This window comes from Aspergillus pseudonomiae, assembly GCF_009193645.1.
Source record: "Aspergillus pseudonomiae strain CBS 119388 unplaced genomic scaffold BDV37scaffold_80, whole genome shotgun sequence".
NCBI classification, from domain to species: Eukaryota; Fungi; Ascomycota; class Eurotiomycetes; order Eurotiales; family Aspergillaceae; genus Aspergillus; species Aspergillus pseudonomiae.
Genome location: NW_022476072.1, coordinates 58,921 through 76,379, shown reverse-complemented (window position 1 = coordinate 76,379; position 17,459 = coordinate 58,921). Strand labels below are relative to the sequence as shown.

Here is a 17,459-nt window from a genome sequence, read left to right as displayed (position 1 = left end):
AGCGATGAAAGATAAAATTCAATTCTGATAGTGCCTGGTCAATTCCGGTCACGGCAGCGGCAATATCCGCTGTTTGTTCGTAAGTTTATCGGTTTGACTTATTATTACTGGTTGCTATGGTAGGGGCCAAATAATTACAATCAACAGGCTATTGTTTAGCTCAGTGGCACAAAGGGCTCCCAGGTAATGACAAGGGTTAGACAGACCCTCTGTTTGCCGCAAGACTTTCGTTGAAGTAGGTCAACAATTAGTCTCGTGATGACCAGCAACCACCTTCGCTGAACCTTCCTCGTTAAAGATACAGCAGTTATATGTCAAGTGACTTTATGCGTATTAATCGTCTTTTTAAATTCAGACCTTTATCTACATATACACCTGCATATCCAGTGCAACCCAATCATTTGTCACCAAGCTCTTGAGTAAACCTAGACGAGAATGTGTAGCCAGGTCGAGTGACACAATGAACAATCTAGCGAAAGGCACAAAAATCACAAATAAAACAAACTATATAGCAGGCATGAGAAACCTGCACGAGTTCTCGGTCCTTGGTATACATCTTCCTAAGAAGAATAACTACCCTTCCCTAACACGAAGGTTCGATGGCCAGACATACCTCATACACTAAGTCCTCTCCGTGCCATCGCGTCCAACAGAACTTGTTGAGGATTGGTAGATACCGTTGTATCCCTCGACCGTTTCCCCCAATTCGTGGAATACAATCTGTGCGAGCTTGGCATTTCGGTATAGAACGACACCGTGGGGATTTTTCACTTCTAGCAAAGCTCCCATCGCACCTTCATATCCAGCATCGACCACACCAGCAACAATTCCGACACCGGACCGCCAGAGCGATGATCTAGGGAAGACGCTTCCCATGCAATTTCGCGGGATTTGAACGGTTTCGTTGAAATCGACCAAGTAGGCGCCTGGCTGTAGTGTGATTGCGTGGCTGGTGTTGTCGAAAGGCAGGTTGGAAGTCTTGGCCGCTTGACGCTTGGTATTATCGAAGTCAATGCAAGCCGCGGAGGTCCATTCGCAAACTTGACGTAGAGTGAGGTCGACACCGCATGGCTGTTGCTGCTGGGGGAGGTGGCGTAAGTTACGCACTAATTGGCGAGTGACGACTTCGAGTCCACTGAGAATCATGTTGACCCTAATGATGTTGCTGAGATTTGGAACCGGACAGCCAGAGTAGATGCTACACTAAGAATGAAAATTTACCGCGGTGTCTTCAAGGCAGGTATCCAGTATTTATACCGCCTATTTGGTCTTCATACTAAGCCATTCGTGGCAGAGTGTGGCTGCAAGTCTTACTTTAGCGTCCATCTGTCTCTCTTGTGGCTTGTGTAATTATACTTCCAAGTCAGACATTGAAGTTGATGTTTAGCTACGATCACCCTGGTCATCTGAGGTCTATCCCCTTACTAGCCCCCTTACCAACGGCTCGCTACCTTTAAAAGCAAGAACACCTGGGACGTATTCAACAGTGAGTTATATTTTGTAGAAAGAACTAACAAACCGACTTGTAGCGGGAAAGAAGGACTACTGAGCATAATCGTGTCAATTCAGAACATCCATATCCTTGACACTTTCTACCCTCGCATTCTACAAGCGATGATGACGGATTGTCAATGCAATCAATGAGCCCAAGATCGAGAAAATAAGACAGATCACTACCAAGCCATGAGCACAAATGTAACCAATTGAAGTTATAAAAAGGACTCACCATAAGTATTCTTCAAGCCCGCCACAAAGCAGCCCACGACAACCTCCCAAATCTTTCCTTCCAGTTTAGCAATATAATTAGTATCCGACGTCGCGCGACGAATGATCTACGATAGTCAGTACAGATGTAGTCCCATGATTACCGTGGAGGACTCTCACCTTCTTCGCCCCACTGCCATGCAGGTTCTGTTCCAACTGATGCTTGAATCCAAGTCCCAGAACCGTATTGGTCATGGTGATACCCGTGGTCATGGCAAAGCTGACGATGAGCATATATCCACCGGTCGCCATGGCCATGTCCTGGGGCTCTAGTAGAGCTGTCATAGCGACGAAAGCAGACGCTGATGCGATGCCCGTGCCTATACCCCCGGGAATGATATACAGGGATTCTCCAATGTTCGTATGCCCGTTCCATCGGATGAGCATGAGCACATGAGTGATTGCGGCGATAAGTCCTCCGATGACTAGCAATGTCTTGTAGCGGCCTGTTCGACGGATGACATTACCCGCTACTAACCCTCCTACCGTGTTTCCAACCACGGCGGGCACCAGATGACCGCCTGCAACCGTCGCGGACGCGCGTTGTGTGACTTGGAAGTATAGCGGGACGGAGAATAGCATGCCCAGCTGGCTGGTGATCTGGAGGAACCCAACCATATAGCTGGATGCCACGTTTGGGCGGGCAAGAATCCGAAGATCGAAGATGGGCTCGGCTGCGACGCGTTCCGCCCAGACGAAGAGCATAAGCGATGCGATACCGACACCGCCCAACAGGAAGGAAGGCAGTGAGATCCATGGGAAGGCATGGCCACCTCGATCGAGGAGCATGATGATGGCCACCACGGATGCTCCAAGGAGTCCCGCTCCCAGGAAATCAACGCGGCGGATCGAGGCTTTCGATGTTGCGTGGTATGTGATGTTCAGCTTGGCAATCACCAAAAGACCACCGAGGACGATAAATGGGATCTGGAGAAGGAACAACCTAGTATAATAGCAAGACCGCAGTGTTAATGAAAACTCTTAAAGGGTTTGAATTACAAACGTACCAGCGCCATCCGATGGCGTCCGTCAGCCATCCACCAACGGGGCCTCCGACACTTCTACCCAAAGTCATGGCGATATTGATATAGGCTCTCCACGAGGCGACCTCCCGTCGGGGGACAATATCTGCCAAACAATTCAGTCACAAGAACTCCATGATGATCCTTGAACGCATACCAGTGATAATAACCGAGCCAAGGGTCATGATGCCAGCACCTCCGATCCCACTGACTGCTCGGCCGAGGATGACCGTCCAAAGATCCCGACCGACGCCCCTGAAGAACCACTTGTTAGTATATGAGATCAACACCACGGTAGACAGAACCTACGAGACAAAACAACCCAATCCAAACAGAATGTATGCCACAAGTAGAAGCGCTTTCCGTCCATATATGTCGCTCAGCTTTCCGTACATCGGTTGCGCAGCACATACCCCCAGGGTATACCCCGTCGACAACCAGCTGGCATCCTGAAGCTTGTTGAATTCGGACGACACCTTTGCCGTCGCAGCCATAACTAACGTGCTATCAGCATTTGAGATAAATTCGCCTATCACAAGTCAGTCGCCTGGTTTGATTCATCCAGTCAAGATGGGTTCCAACCGAGTAGTAAGACGGCGACAATGGTGCTGACACTAGTCGAAAGCTTTACTTCACGCTCGTCATTTGCGGTCGGAGGAGAAAGCAGTGCACTTTCCTCGTCATCACCATAGCCATTTGGCTGTCTATCGCTGTCCTTTGAGATAGCCTGGTACTGAGACACCGTCCTGTCTCCTGCCTCCTGAGAGGAATCGAGACGAGCCACTGCATCTGCATCGACGACCATAGCTGCAGAGTCTGAATGATGTCTAACTACACCTCAATGTAACGAGGAACGAAGGAAAATAAGTTATTTTATCATTAGGATAGCTTGAGCTAGCTCGATGGCGCAATTGCCGAAAGCCGTGCGTCCCTGGCCCGCCCTAAGCTTGTCTCTAGCCATAGAAGCTGCTTGACACTATTGGGGCGTACTCAAATAATAACTTTCGCTTCTCCTTACTGGGTACTTAAAAGGAGCTACCTAGCAGGCGAGATTGAATCCCACCGATTTCATATGATGGGCGCCAATCAGTCGCGTGAAATTGCGTTGCTCATCGGATACCGGAAGCACGTCATATCGTATATGGATGACTGATCCACCGACTCCGATATCGACCTGTATACTACATTGACGTTGGAATAAAGTCGATTCCAGTTTCAGATTTTATCCACAGAGGAATTTAGCTACGGTGACATTGGGCTTTGCACGATTAGTGGCATTTGAAGGGGGTGCGCTCGGTGGGGATGTCGAACATTCTTCGGGGCTGATGATATATTTCGAACCGTTTGAAGGGCGACTGGGTCCAACTTGATAAGCGAACGCATTATACTAACTCAAGAAATATGAGGGAAAAGATTAAATAAAAATAAAAATAATAAGCTAACCATAAATAAATACAAATCTCTTCCGTCAAGAAATAAAGACGTATTTCCCAACAATTAGCCAAGAGACAAGGCCAAATAACTACTGTCCGACACTGTTGTGCGACAACATCCGGACTCCCACATTTTCAGTCAAAAATTTGAATATCCACAATAGGGCTGTCCACGGCCCAGAATGCCTAGAAGCCTAGAGCTGAACTAATCAATACCCACTCGGGCATTGTGAAAGCGAACGGGAGCCGAGTCAAAACAATCGGATACATCTGAGTTCATCCGAACCATGGAAAGGATCCGGTCGAGGCTCAAATTTCATGCATGCTCACCTAAGGTTCGGGTTATTTACCCCTTGGAGAGTTGGAGAATATAGCCCCTTTCGTTGTGAGTTTTGCTTTTGTTTCAGTCTATGTCTAAATACTGGCGATCAGAGCTGTTGATAACCTTATAGAAGCGGAATGATCATTGTCTATCACTGGTGACTATTGAAAATCCGATCAATATATCGGGAAGTGGCCGAGTCCCAAAGCTCGGCGTTTCGGAGATCTGTGGCAACGCGAAACCTCTGGCGGCGATCAACCATGGATCACTGGTCAAATTCGGCAATGATATTCAGGACCCATCAGGTACAAGGTCAGGAACAGGCAGAGGTGTAAAGTCTGAAGTTTAAGCTCGGCAATAACGGCGGCTAATCGGGTGATGTATCACGAATGGGTCTCCAGTTTCAAGAATGGGGCTTTGCTCCATTCTTTGCATACCAGGGATGTGACAGGGCCATCTGATCGATTCCAGAATGCCTGAGGGCATATGCACCCCTGGTTCCTTGTTGCCTGTACACTTACGTGTTTTTTCGTCTCCCTTGGCCCCTGCATTAGTGGGGGTCTATTTTTTTTTTTGAAATTTTCCGGCGTTATAAGAAGCAGGGACACAGCCATGGCTGCTGACTGCTGACCTATCTCGTCCTGTCCTCCATATCTCAATTCGAAAATGTCGCCCTCACCCCGGTCGCTTTTGGCCCCCTTGCTTCTGGCGACATGCGTGTCCGCACAGAGCGCCGCCATCACCCGAGCAGAAACCGCTCTCACCACGCTGCAGACATGGTATAACGCATCCACAGGTATGTGGAATACCTGCGGGTGGTGGAACGGGGCCAATTGCATGACAGTGTTGGCGGACCTGGCACTTGTCGACGACTCTGAATCGGTCAACAACACTGTGAAAGAAGTGTTCGCAAACACCTTCAGCGTCGGGCCCGTGTCGAACCCGTATCCCGAGCGGAATAATGATTCGTACTATTCCAGTGCCGTGAGCACAAAGCGTTCTGTAGACGCCACGCAATGGCTTGATGGGTCCTATGATGATGATGCATGGTGGGGACTAGCGTGGATCGCCGCGTACGATGTGACAGGAAACCAGGATTACTTGGATTTGGCCGCCGGGATTTTCAAGCATTTGGTACGGACTTCTGTCTTTTCTTTCGCTAGGAATGGTTGCTAATAATTGGCCGTTCAGAGTCAAGCTTGGCCATCGAAATGTGGAAATGGAGGAATTGACTCCGATTTTACACATGTTTACGTGAATGCCATCACGAACGAGCTTTTCTTCTCTCTCGCCGCGCATTTGGCCAATCGTGCCTCTGACCGCGATTATTACGTCGACTGGGCTCGACGACAATGGACGTGGTTCAAGGACAGCGGGATGATCAACGTAAACAACACCATCAACGATGGATTATCGAGCGATTGTAAGAACAACGGGGGAACAATGTAAGTGTTGACCATTCAACATTCCATGCACGCATTATGGGACCTGCAGACTAACAATGCCGGAACAGCTGGTCTTACAACCAAGCAGTCGTTCTCGGAGGTCTCGCCGAACTGGACCGAGCAGTCTCCAACGAATCATACGTGGATGTCGCAGCAAAGCTTGCCAAAGCTTCGATCGCGTATCTGGCGGACGAGAACGACATCATCCATGAGTCCTGTGAACCAGACAGCTGTGACAGCAACGAAACGCAGTTCAAGGGCATCTTCATCCGGAACTTGAAGCTCCTACACTCTGTCGCCCCAGACGATGCGTACGTCAAGATAATTAATGCGTCTGCCACCAGCATCTGGAAAAACGATCGGAATGCGCAGAACCAGCTGGGTGTGGACTGGGCCGGCCCCGTCTCTCAGGTGGATGCTTCGACACATAGCTCTGCCATGGATGCGCTGGTTGCTGTGATTGGAATTTGATTTTGCAAATTTTCGCTTGATTGAGTCAAGGCGTTCGGCATATAGATCGTTAGATTTGCATACCTGCTCTGGAAAGCAGGATAAAACTCATTAGCTTCTTTACATAGTTTTTTACATCATATTGCATAGCGCAATACCATCAAAATTCAAATGAGGAACAAGAGGAGAACAAAGCGCATTCTTGCTGTTTGACGGGTTTGTTCGTAGCACATGGATCGCACTAAACCATTTCAGGATCAGGCGGTGCTGAGGGCGGTGGAGACGTTGTGTCCGGCACTATTGAGGTATCGCAGGCACAGCAAGATGTATACTTGGCATGTCTGGGTAAAATGCTCACCCTCTTGAACGCATTTCAACCCCGCCTTCAGTACCATATCTCTCTTGTCAATCTGGCCGAGATCCTCCACGATCCCGTCCCACTTAGCGTACGTCGTGATGGCACAGCCGCTCCGGGAATCCACCAATACGACCCACCACGGAGATGGGATCAACGATCCACCAGCGAGTAGGCCAGTGATCTTCTTGTATCCCAATGCGACAGCCCTTGGCCGACATTCTCCTTTGCAATATGCGCCCAATCAACTATCCGCAACAGCCCATCACTCTATTCCGCAGTCCGACATGTCCACGACGCGCTTGGCAACCCTCGGCCGCTCCCGAGTGATTTCCCGTCAGGATAAGTAAGCTATATAGGCGAGGCCCAATGGCAGAAGATCTGTTTGTACGGAGGACATTGCGTAAATTAGCCGACCGAGAATTAATCTGCATGGCCCAAACGCCACGCGTAGATTAAATACTATGGTCTTGAAGAAGATGCCGTGGCAGTTTCTATGGGCTTGGATGATGAAGCCTTGGAACCAGATCTCGCACGTTCTAATGAGCATTTAGAAAATTGCAGTTCAATCTAACCCAACCGGTGCAGTGATCGCTTTTCGTATGCACCTTGGCGTCAAGTGTGATGCGCTTGAGCGTAGATAGTAAGTAACGCGAGACTAGCATGACGTACACAATGGGGAAAGCCAAGAAGCCCACAAGTGATAAACGTGATTTTCGACGCGCTCAATAGGCTCCCTTACATTCTCGGCGGCCACATAAACCGAAAACGCATATTGAAGAGCACACATGCTCTCCCTCGCAAACTCGTCGCCCCGCAGATATAGAGGGGATGATTGTAGCAGGTCAGCCTCCATTGCGTTGGGGAATGGATCCTCAAACGTTATCACAAACCGTTCCGGTTAACGGTTTGAAGACATCTCGGACGCAAAACGTAGAGAAGAGGTGCGAGGTGATTCTGTCAACTCGCTCATCCGGGGAGGGTAGTATGAGCCCTTTTGAAAAGGTGAGTTGACCGTCAAGTGCGAGGACATTGACGGTGCGGGTACAACTTATCGAACGTACCCAGACTCAGGAGCTGGGGTCACATCGTATAGCCAGCGGATATAGTCGTATATCCAGTATTGTTTAGATTATGTTTGAGTCAGTATTTGTTTGGATGTTATGAGAACCACGGTTGCTCGTGGCTTTGAAACATGGATTCCTCGTCTTTCCACGTGGCCACCACCAAGTTGCGTACAGAACTACGTAGATATTTATATGGCACTAAATTATCTATCCCCTTCGATGCTCTCGTCTTTCTGCTACCTGCGCTAATCTTCTTCCTCTTCAACGTAGATCACTGCAATCGACATCAGGCTACAATGGGCTCACGTGGACATAATATATTCTGGCTCAGGATCAGCTGATCGTAATCGATATCACTTTCTGAAATGACAACGGAACTTGCTCATCTTCACCAGCTCAATACCGTTAGCCTGTCATATTGTTTTGTCATTCTACTCTTGGCATGCTATATCCGGTCCCACTTGCATACTGGTTGCAGACCTTGGCGCAGGCACAGCGTACTAGGACATAGTGCTGCGAGGTCAAGGAGCAAAGACCCTCACGTTAGTATGGTCAAAGTTCTGATGAGTCTCACAAGACCCACAAACATGCTTGTTGCGAATTATTCAAGAAGAACCCCGTTTCGCTAGCGCGACAGAATATGATGGCGCCACGTAAGTTGTGGGGACTTGGCTTGGAACGAACCACACGGAGAAGGCATGAGATCATCCACCCATGCATAAGCGAGGATTCTCTTCGGAACACTCGAGTCCAGGGAGGATGTGCTCAGCCCTAGCTGCAGTCGAGCTCAACTTAGGCAAAAGCTTAATAGATCTGCTGTATTTTACCCCCTTGACTCCCCCGCGCAGGGATTGTGAGCTGGTGTGGAAATGACAGAAGATCCTCCACGACGCCGGAAACGCGGGAGGCGGTCGATGACGGGATGCCGGACCTGCCGGTAAGAAAACGACCGACGTATGGGTAAACCTCGGCTAATCTTGGGCGCAGCGCGCGCCGCATCAAATGCGATGAAGCTCCCACCCAATGCAACAACTGCGCCACCGCAGGACTGAAGTGCGAGGGTTATGACTTGTGCCGTTTGCCTGTCAAGAGGAAGAGCACCCTGGGCCGCATTCCAGAAGTGGAGCTGTGCCTGGCCTGGGTGCCGACCGCGGACGAGAGACGGTGCTTCTCCTATTTCCAATATCGCTCCATCCCAAGCCTGGCCGGATTCTTCGACTCCCAGTTATGGCAGCAACTGGCTCTGCAGATGAGTCGCGCCGACCCGGCCGTGTACCATGCCGCAAATGCGCTAAGCGCCCTCCACGAAGACTCCGAGACGACCAAGCTGTTGCTGGTAGGCGAAAACCTCCGGCGACCCCTACATCGGTTCGCGCTTGAACAGGCTAGCATATCGTTTGCCCTCCTCAACCGACGATGTGCTTCTCAGGATCCCGAACGCCTCGAAATCGTACTGCTATGCTGCCTGCTCTTTATTCTCGCCGAGTTGCTATTGGGACAGTATACCAGAGCTCTGCAGCATTTGCAAGGTGGTCTCCGGATATTAAAGGAGGCTCCGCACACCTCGAAACAGCGTATCCCCCATTGCGTTATCCAGGCATTTCGGCAGTTGGACGTCCAGTCTGCGCATTTCGGATCCGGCCCATTCTTATTTGCGAACGACGGGCTCAAGGAACTGTCCGACGCGGACTTCGTTCGCCCCCTCCACAGTCTAGAAGAGGTACGGCGCAATATGAATTCCTTGCTACATGCTGGTATCCATTTTCTCGCCAATCGCTGGCGGCTTTCCAGTGCCCAGGTCCAGGCCAATTACAGCAAGTTATGCCTCAGGCAGCAGCGGCTCCTGTCCCTATATACTCGTTTCCGCCACCAATTCGAGACATTTTACGATCGTTATTATCCTAGTTTGAGTTACAGGGGGCAGCAAAGCGCGGATATCGTTCGATTACAATATCGTAGTCAGCTCGTCGCGATCAAGACTTGTCTTATGAAGAAACCTGTGCCTAAGGACTTGATACCCGAATATGAGGCTCTCCTGTTAGCCCATGAGGCATACATGGCCAAGTTCCCGGAACGTCCGACGATTACCCTGGACTTAGGAATTATTCCAGGGCTTCATACGGTGGCTGTTAATTGCCCGCGATATTCCCTCAGACTGAGAGCAGTCAAAGCTTTACTTTCCTGGCCCCATTATGAAGGTATCATCAGCTCGACCTTCGCCGCTTCGATAGCCATCGTGTCTCTAAAGGCGGAATTGGAGGCTACAGACCAGCATATATCCTCTATTATCGGTGAGCCAGAAGAGGAACTTGCTCGGTATCTATTTGACACGGTGACGTCTACACAGAATATCCCTAACTGGACAACTGTCCGCGCTTCTCGATTCTTGGAGCATTACAAGGAAACAAAACCATTGCCTACCCCTGAAAGTGAGCAGAAGTCCGAATCCAATCGACAGAAGCAACTAGTATATCGCTAGTCAAGTATGAACGTTGACAGCACATGTACTGAAAGTGCCATGCGTTGCGAAGTCTGTCTACAGTTTGGCGTGGATGCCTTTCTTCAGCTCTTTCTGAGCCTGCTCGCGGAGCGTCTTGCGTAAAATCTTCCCTGATGGATTTCTGGGAATGGCATCGACGCAGACTACCCCGCCAGTGATCCGTTTGATGGGCGACACCTTGCCATCGATGAACTGCACGATATCCTTGGCCGAAGCGGCTTGACCGGGCTTGAGCACAACGTAGGCGCGGGGCCGCTCATCGTTGTTGCTATGTTCACGTTAGCTTTTGCTGCAAAGACGGACATGTCATAGAGAAACAAGAAGGACGTACGTGGTAATTCCGATCACAGCGGCATCTGCGACGGCTGGGTGTTCCAGCAGTAAGGCCTCCAGCTCAGCGGGGGCAACCTGATTGCCCTTGACCTTGATCAACTCCTGTGCCACAATTGTCAGCTAAATTTCTATATTGGTCACACACAGTGCCCACCTTCAGCCGATCTACAATGTGAAAATGGCCGTGGTCGTCAACGAAAGCAACATCGCCCGTCTTGAGCCACCCATCTTCGGTCTTCGTTGCTTTGGTGGCCTCCGGATTCTGCCAGTATCCCTTCATGACATTCTGTCCGCGCAACCACAACTCTCCGCGCTGGTTGCGTTCTGTGAGTTCAGTCACACCGTCCTCCGCCATGATTTTCGCCTCGCAGCTGGCGTTTAGCTCCCCGACAGCAGCCGAGAAACCCTTCTTCCGGGGATCCCAATTCATGATCGAACAGGTGGTTCTGTTATAGACACTCATGAGCATCTCCAACTGTATCACAAACGACAGGAAGCCTTACTCAGTCATTCCATAACCTTGCCTGATATTCACCTTCCCCGGAGGCCACAGAGCCTGCACCTGGTCACAGACCTCTCTGCCCAACGGGGCAGCGCCACACCCTATATCCTCCACACTACTGAGATCAAACTGCTTGACCGCCGGGTGTTTGGCCAAGGCCACCACGATCGGTGGCACGAGCACATAGTCCGTAATGCGGTATTTCTGCGTGTACGCGAGCATCTGGATGAAGTCGAATTTCGGCATGATATACACTGGCGTGTTCAGGGCCAACGTGGCGGCGATCATAATCATCTGAGCCATGGCATGGTACAACGGCAAGAAACATAGACAGCGTTTGCGAGCCTTCTTGTCCTCATAGTTCGGGTGAAGGTGCTCAATGTACGTGAACTGCAGCATGTTGGCGACGTAGTTCTTGTGGGTAATTTCCACGCCCTTAGGGTTTCCCGTCGTACCGCTCGAGTAGTTGAGCGCGAGCGTCCGATCCGCCAGCTCGGGTGTCCGCAGCTCGTCCCACGCAAATCCCGCGCCTTCTTCTGGCGTTGCTACCAGTTCCCCCCAGTATCGACACCCCTTTTCCCCGACCCCGTGTCCATCGTACAGCGTGTTGTCGAACACGAATACCTTGTCCCGACTCATGCCAACTAGTCTGGCTGCCTCAAGCGCCGTGTCGAGGCTGGCGCGCGCGCAGATCAGATACGTCGCTCCGCTGTCCTTGAGCTGGTAGGCAAGCTCGCGCGGCACGAACATCGGGTTTGCGCCCGTGAAAATGCCCCCGGCCATGATGATGCCCATGAACACTACGGGGAAGAACAGGTCGTTGCCGGAGAACATCAGCACGCGGTCTCCCGGGCGCAGACCCGACTTTCGTAGTCCGGCCGCGAACCGCTGGCTCCAGAGCCGGAAGTCATGGGTCGTAAAATAGTGCGTGTCGGCGCGTTCGGCGTCCAGGAAACATCTATCGGTCTTGGATAGGGGTGCGGTGGGGGAGGTCAGTAGCTGTGATGCTAGGTGGGCGTTGGGGACATCGATCCGCCAGCGGGATTTGTACGGCATGGTTCGTGTAATATTGTATGGCAGGGATAGGGGATGTACTCCGTATGGAGAAAAGAGGTACCTTTGGGCGAAGGTAGTGGTTTAAATATGTGTCCCTCCCAGGGGTCTCGCTGTCTTTCTTTGTCTTCCTACAGGGATCTGGCGTTGCTCCAATGCCGATGGCTGCCTATATTATACCCTCTTAAGTACTACTTGGTGATTTACAACGCGACTAATACATGGGGGCCACGATCTGTACCGAGAAGCTCAGATTTGAGTAGTTGGTAGACAATTTAACCCAACCGTCATGATGTTGGTCGTGAGGCTGAATTCAGCAAACGCTGAATGTCGACGCCAACGGGATACAACTAGGCCTCGCCAGAAGCTGGAAGACGAGCAGTGTGCCAAGATGCCAGCCCCAACAAATATCGATCTCTTTGTTCTTTTATGCAGGGATGCCGACCTCGTTGGCATAAGCACTAGTCCTCTCTAGTGATATGGCTCCAACGCCGTCTAGCCGTCTCTTTTGCTAAAATATTGCGAGCTAGCAGTATCGTTACGTAGTTGACCGGCCCTCTACCCTGAAAAGTAGATCTCTTTCGCCAACCAATACTGACTAATCGAATACAAAAAACCAGGAAAATGCGTTTAGAACGTTAATTAGATCTTAAATAAAATTTTCCGTGGGAATAGGGTCGATCGGTCCAAAAATAACCGTATTGAGGGGGAAGGACTAGGATTGCTAATAGGACATCTTGGCAGATCGCATGCTGTTCTATCTTCCCCATCGCATATAGCCTTCGCCGGGCTCGTTTTCCAATACAAAGCTGTGCTACCGCTGGAGAGGAACACTATAAACCTGATCGGAAACAAGTGAACTGTTGGAAATACTGAAAGTATTGAACAAGCTGCGAGAACATTTAGGGATATGGTACGAGCTGTTAAACAGTTATACTAGATATTTATTTAGGTATTAATAATACTAATAAATAATTATTATTACTATTGTCTTTTTTTGAATATCTGCCTGCACCCCAACGACATAAGTCTCGGGCAAAAGACTACATGGTGGCACTAGTATTTGTGACTTCGAGTACCTCCCATGAAGTTAGGCGCTTAGAGTCTCAGCTTGCCCTATATAGTATGAAATATCAAGGAAAACGTTAACAAGGACGCATACTCGCGGCTCCATGTAGTGCTTAGTGATCTAGGTGTAGTAACATTGACTCAGATACAGCTAATGTTTCATAAATTCTCCTGTAAACTTTAATATACATCAATCCGGAGCATTAACCCCCAATAATTCCTGCAGATATGATGGTGTCACCCCCTGGAAAATATATGCCAGCTTGATCTTTGAAGAAACAGTTTCCATCTTGTCCACCCTCAAATGAGGATGTCAAATTGGCCGAATAAGTTACACCTTTGCAATCATCCTTGTTGGAGTCAAGGCAGGTGTTGATGCATTCCTGTATAGAGTACACAGTCGCGCGACCAATATCACTCACTTTTCCCTTGCCGTTCATGGCTTGGATACCCCTGGGCCAATCAACACCACACAGAACAGTAAACGCGGAGCCCGTGGACCCCGTCACTATAGTTTGATTGATTCCCGGGCACGGGTTAGCGGCTATGCCACTTGTGCCAGATGTAACCGGAGCAGAAGAAGTTGCCGAAGCCGTTATCGATCGCTCAGAGTGAGTAGCAGATATAACTGGATCGGATGAAGTTGTGTAAGCTGTCGTTGACGCGGGTGACGGTGGGCTGTTGCTCTTTTTCGCTGCGATTGAGCCACCCACTCCTCCACCAATAGCACCACCAATAATGAACGCTGTGGTTAACGCGAGTAATATCCAGAAACCGGTTCTTGGTAAGCCGCAAATTCTGCGCTGCAGACTCTGCTTTTCCGGAAGATGCTCGATCGTATACGGAGTGTTTGCTGCGCTATTGTGCGCGATCTCCGGAGGTACATACTGGAGACCGGCGGCGTCTCCATTATATTCCAGGCCTTGGAATCGCGCGACTTCAAGGCCTTCGGCACTGTGCCTTCTCTCCATGGAACCCGTCCGTCTTGCTGTCCGTTACCGTATGTCACCCTAGAAACCGGTCGGTTTATTCCGTCAAGGCCGCTTGTGTGAATGCTAAAGGGTTGATGCCCTCCAGAAACAACAACATCCAAAACGAGGATTCCTCAATTTATCCTGGCGGAGTTGATTATGAAGATCCACCTCAGACTGTCGAGATTCAAAACCCCGGAGGTGGGTTTGGACCACAAACAATAGGAATCCACTTTCTGGGTAACACAGCGACCTGAGCGCTACACTCGATTTGTAGACGCTTGTGCTTCTCCAAGTTAAACCTGTGTGGTGAAGAAATAGCTAATTCATGCGAGTCGGGGGCGGGGACGTGGTGGATGAGAATGACCCAGGGGCGAGCGAGGATGAATAACAGGACAGATTCATGGCTTACAATTGCAGGGAACAAGATGGCTATAAGGAGAATCCGGCCCCTGCATCTCAGGGAAATGAGGTGTTTGGCGCGAGACACCGCTGGTCCAAACTGACTAGGATTTCCTCCAATCCGCCAGCCTTATTAGGGCAAACCCCTGCCCGGCGATACGCCCGGTGGTTCACCAATGCACTTCGCCATCGTCCAGTCGGCAAGCTGCATGATTAGCTTGCCGGAACAGATGCAATGTAACATTAGCATAATTTCTCTGGCAAGGCAGTTTCCGACCCTGGAATAAGTAGGAACAAGTGATAAGCTTAAAAATAGTGTGGGCGATTCCGAGCGTAGGTTAAAAATAATGGTTACGAATTCCACAACTAGATATTAGAAATTGTAGGTCTATGGTAGTATATATCATACATATTGTCTGCAAAGTAGTCATCTAACTATAAACGCCAGGTCCGTCCAGCACATAATTACTTGAGAGAGTACCCATAGGTTCATCGATAGCAAAGCTACTATACAGGTAATACAGCAGTTGAGGATATTAAATTGTCATTAGAAATCCGTATATATTTCCTCAACAACCCGATTAAAAATAGATATCGGTGTCTTGTTGTATGTACACATGACGTGATAAATTATGGTTCATGAGCGAAGTGATAAAACGTAGTCTCACAAGGGCTTAGAGGCCAGCAGACCATCGCCAGTGACTTGTATTCTGGCCCATCCCTATTTCAGTGCTTGGCCTCTCGATCTTTATTACGATCGTACCTGAATGCAACAATAGTCGGCCACAGTTGTAATAGCACAGCCCACACCATCAAACTTCCGGCAAACACCTGGGACCGAACAAAGTTCTTGTGTTCAAGATCGACCAATGCGCCTGCAATGGGTGCCCCGGCCAACGATCCGAAGGAACTGATTCCCCACATCATGCCCATGCGAGTGCCTAGGTAGTTCTTGTCCGGGGTGAAAACGGGGTGCGCGACGATTGCGGTCGGTGCGGTGACCAGGACCCCACTCAAGAAACCCCAGTAACAGGCCCAGACAATGAATCCCGCCGTATTGCTCGTTGCAATCCAGGTGTACATGGCAATTGCCGATGCAGTGGTGCACGAAATCAGGACGAATGCTGTGTTGACACGAGAGCCCAGCAGGTAAGGAACGGTCCGTCCGAAGGCCGAGGCTCCATTGATGATGGACACTAGGTAGAAAGACAGGTTCGTCTCCGTGTTCAGTTTCACTCGTGCGTAGGTGGCAACGTAGAAAATCGGAACGTAGTAGGCGAGCATCACGCAGGTGAGGGATACCGATAGGAGCATGAATGTTGGCTGTTTCAAAGCTTTCCACTCAACTAGACTTCGCGCACGAGTTTTCTTTCGCGGATGGCGACACAGGATCAAGCACGCGATAATGGCCATGAATAGATTGATGAACCCTATGCAGCGGACTGCCCAAGGGAATCCAATGATAGGTTGCAGGCGGCGAAACATAATTGGGAAGATGACGCTGCCAACGCTCGACCCGATGGATGCACAGCCGACTGCCACGGCTCGTTTCGTTGTAAATGAGGAGGATAACACCACCATGGCGGGGATGTATGAGATTCCTCCACCTAATCCCGTACAGAAGGCTTGTGATAAGAGTACCTGTGGACTAGGATTAGATTTCATGCGATGTATACGGGTGCATGTACTGCAGATAGGGTCGTACCTGATAGTACTCGGTCGCCAGACTTGTCATCATCATGCCAAATACGATGAGAAAACTGCCAGACAAAATTAGTACACGCAGATATCCGGCGTCGACCATTGGCCCCGTGACCATTCCCACCATGGGGATCAGAGTGGCTTGGATGCTACCGATCCATGAGATCGCCGAGGAAGATTGGTCGCGCAACAGTACGGTTCGATAATACTCCTGAAACGCACCAAATGTGGTGATTAACCCCCTTCATCAGTCGGTCAGTATACCTATCCGACTGTGTTGAACCTCGACATTATTGGCTAAAGCATACCAGGTATTCACGAAAACACAGAACGCCGCGGCCACATTGAGCCACGAATTCACACCTCCGTTGGGAGGTGGCTTTTCTTGTTCTGCACTGTCGCGGGCGGATACATCCTCGGGCGCTTGTTCGGTCTGTTGCTGGCGTTGATCGGGATACTGGCCGTGATCATCGTTTCGGGAGGTTTGCCCGGACAATTTCTCTTGCATTCCCATGTCTGTCACTGGGCATGCTTGGGGAAATTTCCGAGAACCAAGAAAAAGTTGTTGGACATTCACATTTATGTAATTATTGGCGGGAATGATTCCGTGTCCCCGCAGCGGAGGTTCCCGACTGTCATTGCTTCCCCGTGGGGTCTTTTCGTGTTCTTTGTTTCTGTGCATTTACCGAATTTTGTCGCCGGCGCTCATCCTTCGGCACGCTTTATCCGAGAGCTCTTGTGCTTGCACGTGGGGCCAGGTGACTAAACGCTTTTCCGTCCCTTTTGTTCATCTCGCAGCCACCCCAAGGTTCCATTGTATTGTCTCTGCGACTGGACCTTCAATCCAAGTCCTATAACATCTCTCGCTATCGTCCCAATCACGACGAGTGTGTCCACCAAACGATACAATGAACAACCAAACAGACCGAAACGGTGAGCTCCGATGTGACCAACTCTGCTCATGACGCCATACGCCAACACGTTGGACTTCCTCTGCATACCCTGTTTTCGAGACCATTGAAAGAGATGCTGACACTCTTGGCGCAACGATCACGGTCTTCCGGGGAAATT

General features: G+C 50.0%; 7 protein-coding genes across 7 annotated transcripts; 2 read left to right on the top strand and 5 right to left on the bottom strand.

The window, feature by feature from the left end:
• Positions 1-621: 621 nt before the first annotated feature.
• On the bottom strand, positions 622-1,146 carry BDV37DRAFT_297040 (putative dUTPase; the record flags this gene model as incomplete). The annotated part of the gene is made up of 1 exon (XM_032090238.1): positions 622-1,146. One exon carries the CDS (start codon positions 1,144-1,146, stop codon positions 622-624), a length of 525 nt encoding a protein of 174 aa, XP_031937661.1.
• Positions 1,147-1,605: 459 nt separating this feature from the next.
• On the bottom strand, positions 1,606-3,817 carry BDV37DRAFT_297038 (major facilitator superfamily domain-containing protein; the record flags this gene model as incomplete). Its single annotated transcript, XM_032090237.1, has 7 exons — positions 3,369-3,817; positions 3,200-3,315; positions 2,944-3,091; positions 2,772-2,892; positions 1,885-2,707; positions 1,727-1,832; positions 1,606-1,673 (listed from the first exon to the last, which is right to left on the bottom strand). Exons 1-7 carry the CDS (start codon positions 3,589-3,591, stop codon positions 1,606-1,608), a joined length of 1,605 nt encoding a protein of 534 aa, XP_031937660.1. The 5' UTR covers positions 3,592-3,817.
• A 995-nt stretch (positions 3,818-4,812) lies between these two features.
• On the top strand, positions 4,813-6,675 carry BDV37DRAFT_209560 (putative glycosyl hydrolase). Its single transcript, XM_032079982.1, has 3 exons — positions 4,813-5,675; positions 5,733-5,986; positions 6,055-6,675. The coding sequence occupies exons 1-3, from the start codon at positions 5,208-5,210 to the stop codon at positions 6,455-6,457; spliced, it is 1,125 nt and encodes a 374-aa protein (XP_031937659.1). The 5' UTR covers positions 4,813-5,207; the 3' UTR covers positions 6,458-6,675.
• A 1,932-nt stretch (positions 6,676-8,607) lies between these two features.
• BDV37DRAFT_209484 (Zn(II)2Cys6 transcription factor domain-containing protein) lies at positions 8,608-10,545 on the top strand. The gene is made up of 2 exons (XM_032079980.1): positions 8,608-8,795; positions 8,846-10,545. The coding sequence occupies exons 1-2, from the start codon at positions 8,728-8,730 to the stop codon at positions 10,335-10,337; spliced, it is 1,560 nt and encodes a 519-aa protein (XP_031937658.1). The 5' UTR covers positions 8,608-8,727; the 3' UTR covers positions 10,338-10,545.
• Positions 10,395-12,249, bottom strand: BDV37DRAFT_274525 (acyl--CoA ligase; the record flags this gene model as incomplete). The annotated part of the gene is made up of 4 exons (XM_032085249.1): positions 10,395-10,626; positions 10,690-10,793; positions 10,846-11,137; positions 11,195-12,249. The coding sequence occupies 4 exons, from the start codon at positions 12,247-12,249 to the stop codon at positions 10,395-10,397; spliced, it is 1,683 nt and encodes a 560-aa protein (XP_031937657.1).
• Positions 12,250-13,517: 1,268 nt separating this feature from the next.
• BDV37DRAFT_286707 (uncharacterized protein) lies at positions 13,518-14,285 on the bottom strand (the record flags this gene model as incomplete). The annotated part of the gene is made up of 1 exon (XM_032087967.1): positions 13,518-14,285. One exon carries the CDS (start codon positions 14,283-14,285, stop codon positions 13,518-13,520), a length of 768 nt encoding a protein of 255 aa, XP_031937656.1.
• A 1,128-nt stretch (positions 14,286-15,413) lies between these two features.
• Positions 15,414-16,902, bottom strand: BDV37DRAFT_286706 (putative MFS monocarboxylate transporter; the record flags this gene model as incomplete). The annotated part of the gene is made up of 3 exons (XM_032087966.1): positions 15,414-16,328; positions 16,393-16,630; positions 16,697-16,902. 3 exons carry the CDS (start codon positions 16,900-16,902, stop codon positions 15,414-15,416), a joined length of 1,359 nt encoding a protein of 452 aa, XP_031937655.1.
• Positions 16,903-17,459: the final 557 nt, after the last annotated feature.

Excerpts from the sequence above, each read along its gene's own strand:
- BDV37DRAFT_209560 (XM_032079982.1), top strand. The coding sequence starts at position 5,208 with ATGTCGCCCTCACCCCGGTCGCTTTTGGCCCCCTTGCTTCTGGCGACA. Across the intron at positions 5,676-5,732 it reads CCGGGATTTTCAAGCATTTG|AGTCAAGCTTGGCCATCGAA; the intron begins GTACGGACTTCT and ends TTGGCCGTTCAG. Across the intron at positions 5,987-6,054 it reads AAGAACAACGGGGGAACAAT|CTGGTCTTACAACCAAGCAG; the intron begins GTAAGTGTTGAC and ends ATGCCGGAACAG.
- BDV37DRAFT_209484 (XM_032079980.1), top strand. The coding sequence starts at position 8,728 with ATGACAGAAGATCCTCCACGACGCCGGAAACGCGGGAGGCGGTCGATG. Across the intron at positions 8,796-8,845 it reads ACGGGATGCCGGACCTGCCG|CGCGCGCCGCATCAAATGCG; the intron begins GTAAGAAAACGA and ends TCTTGGGCGCAG.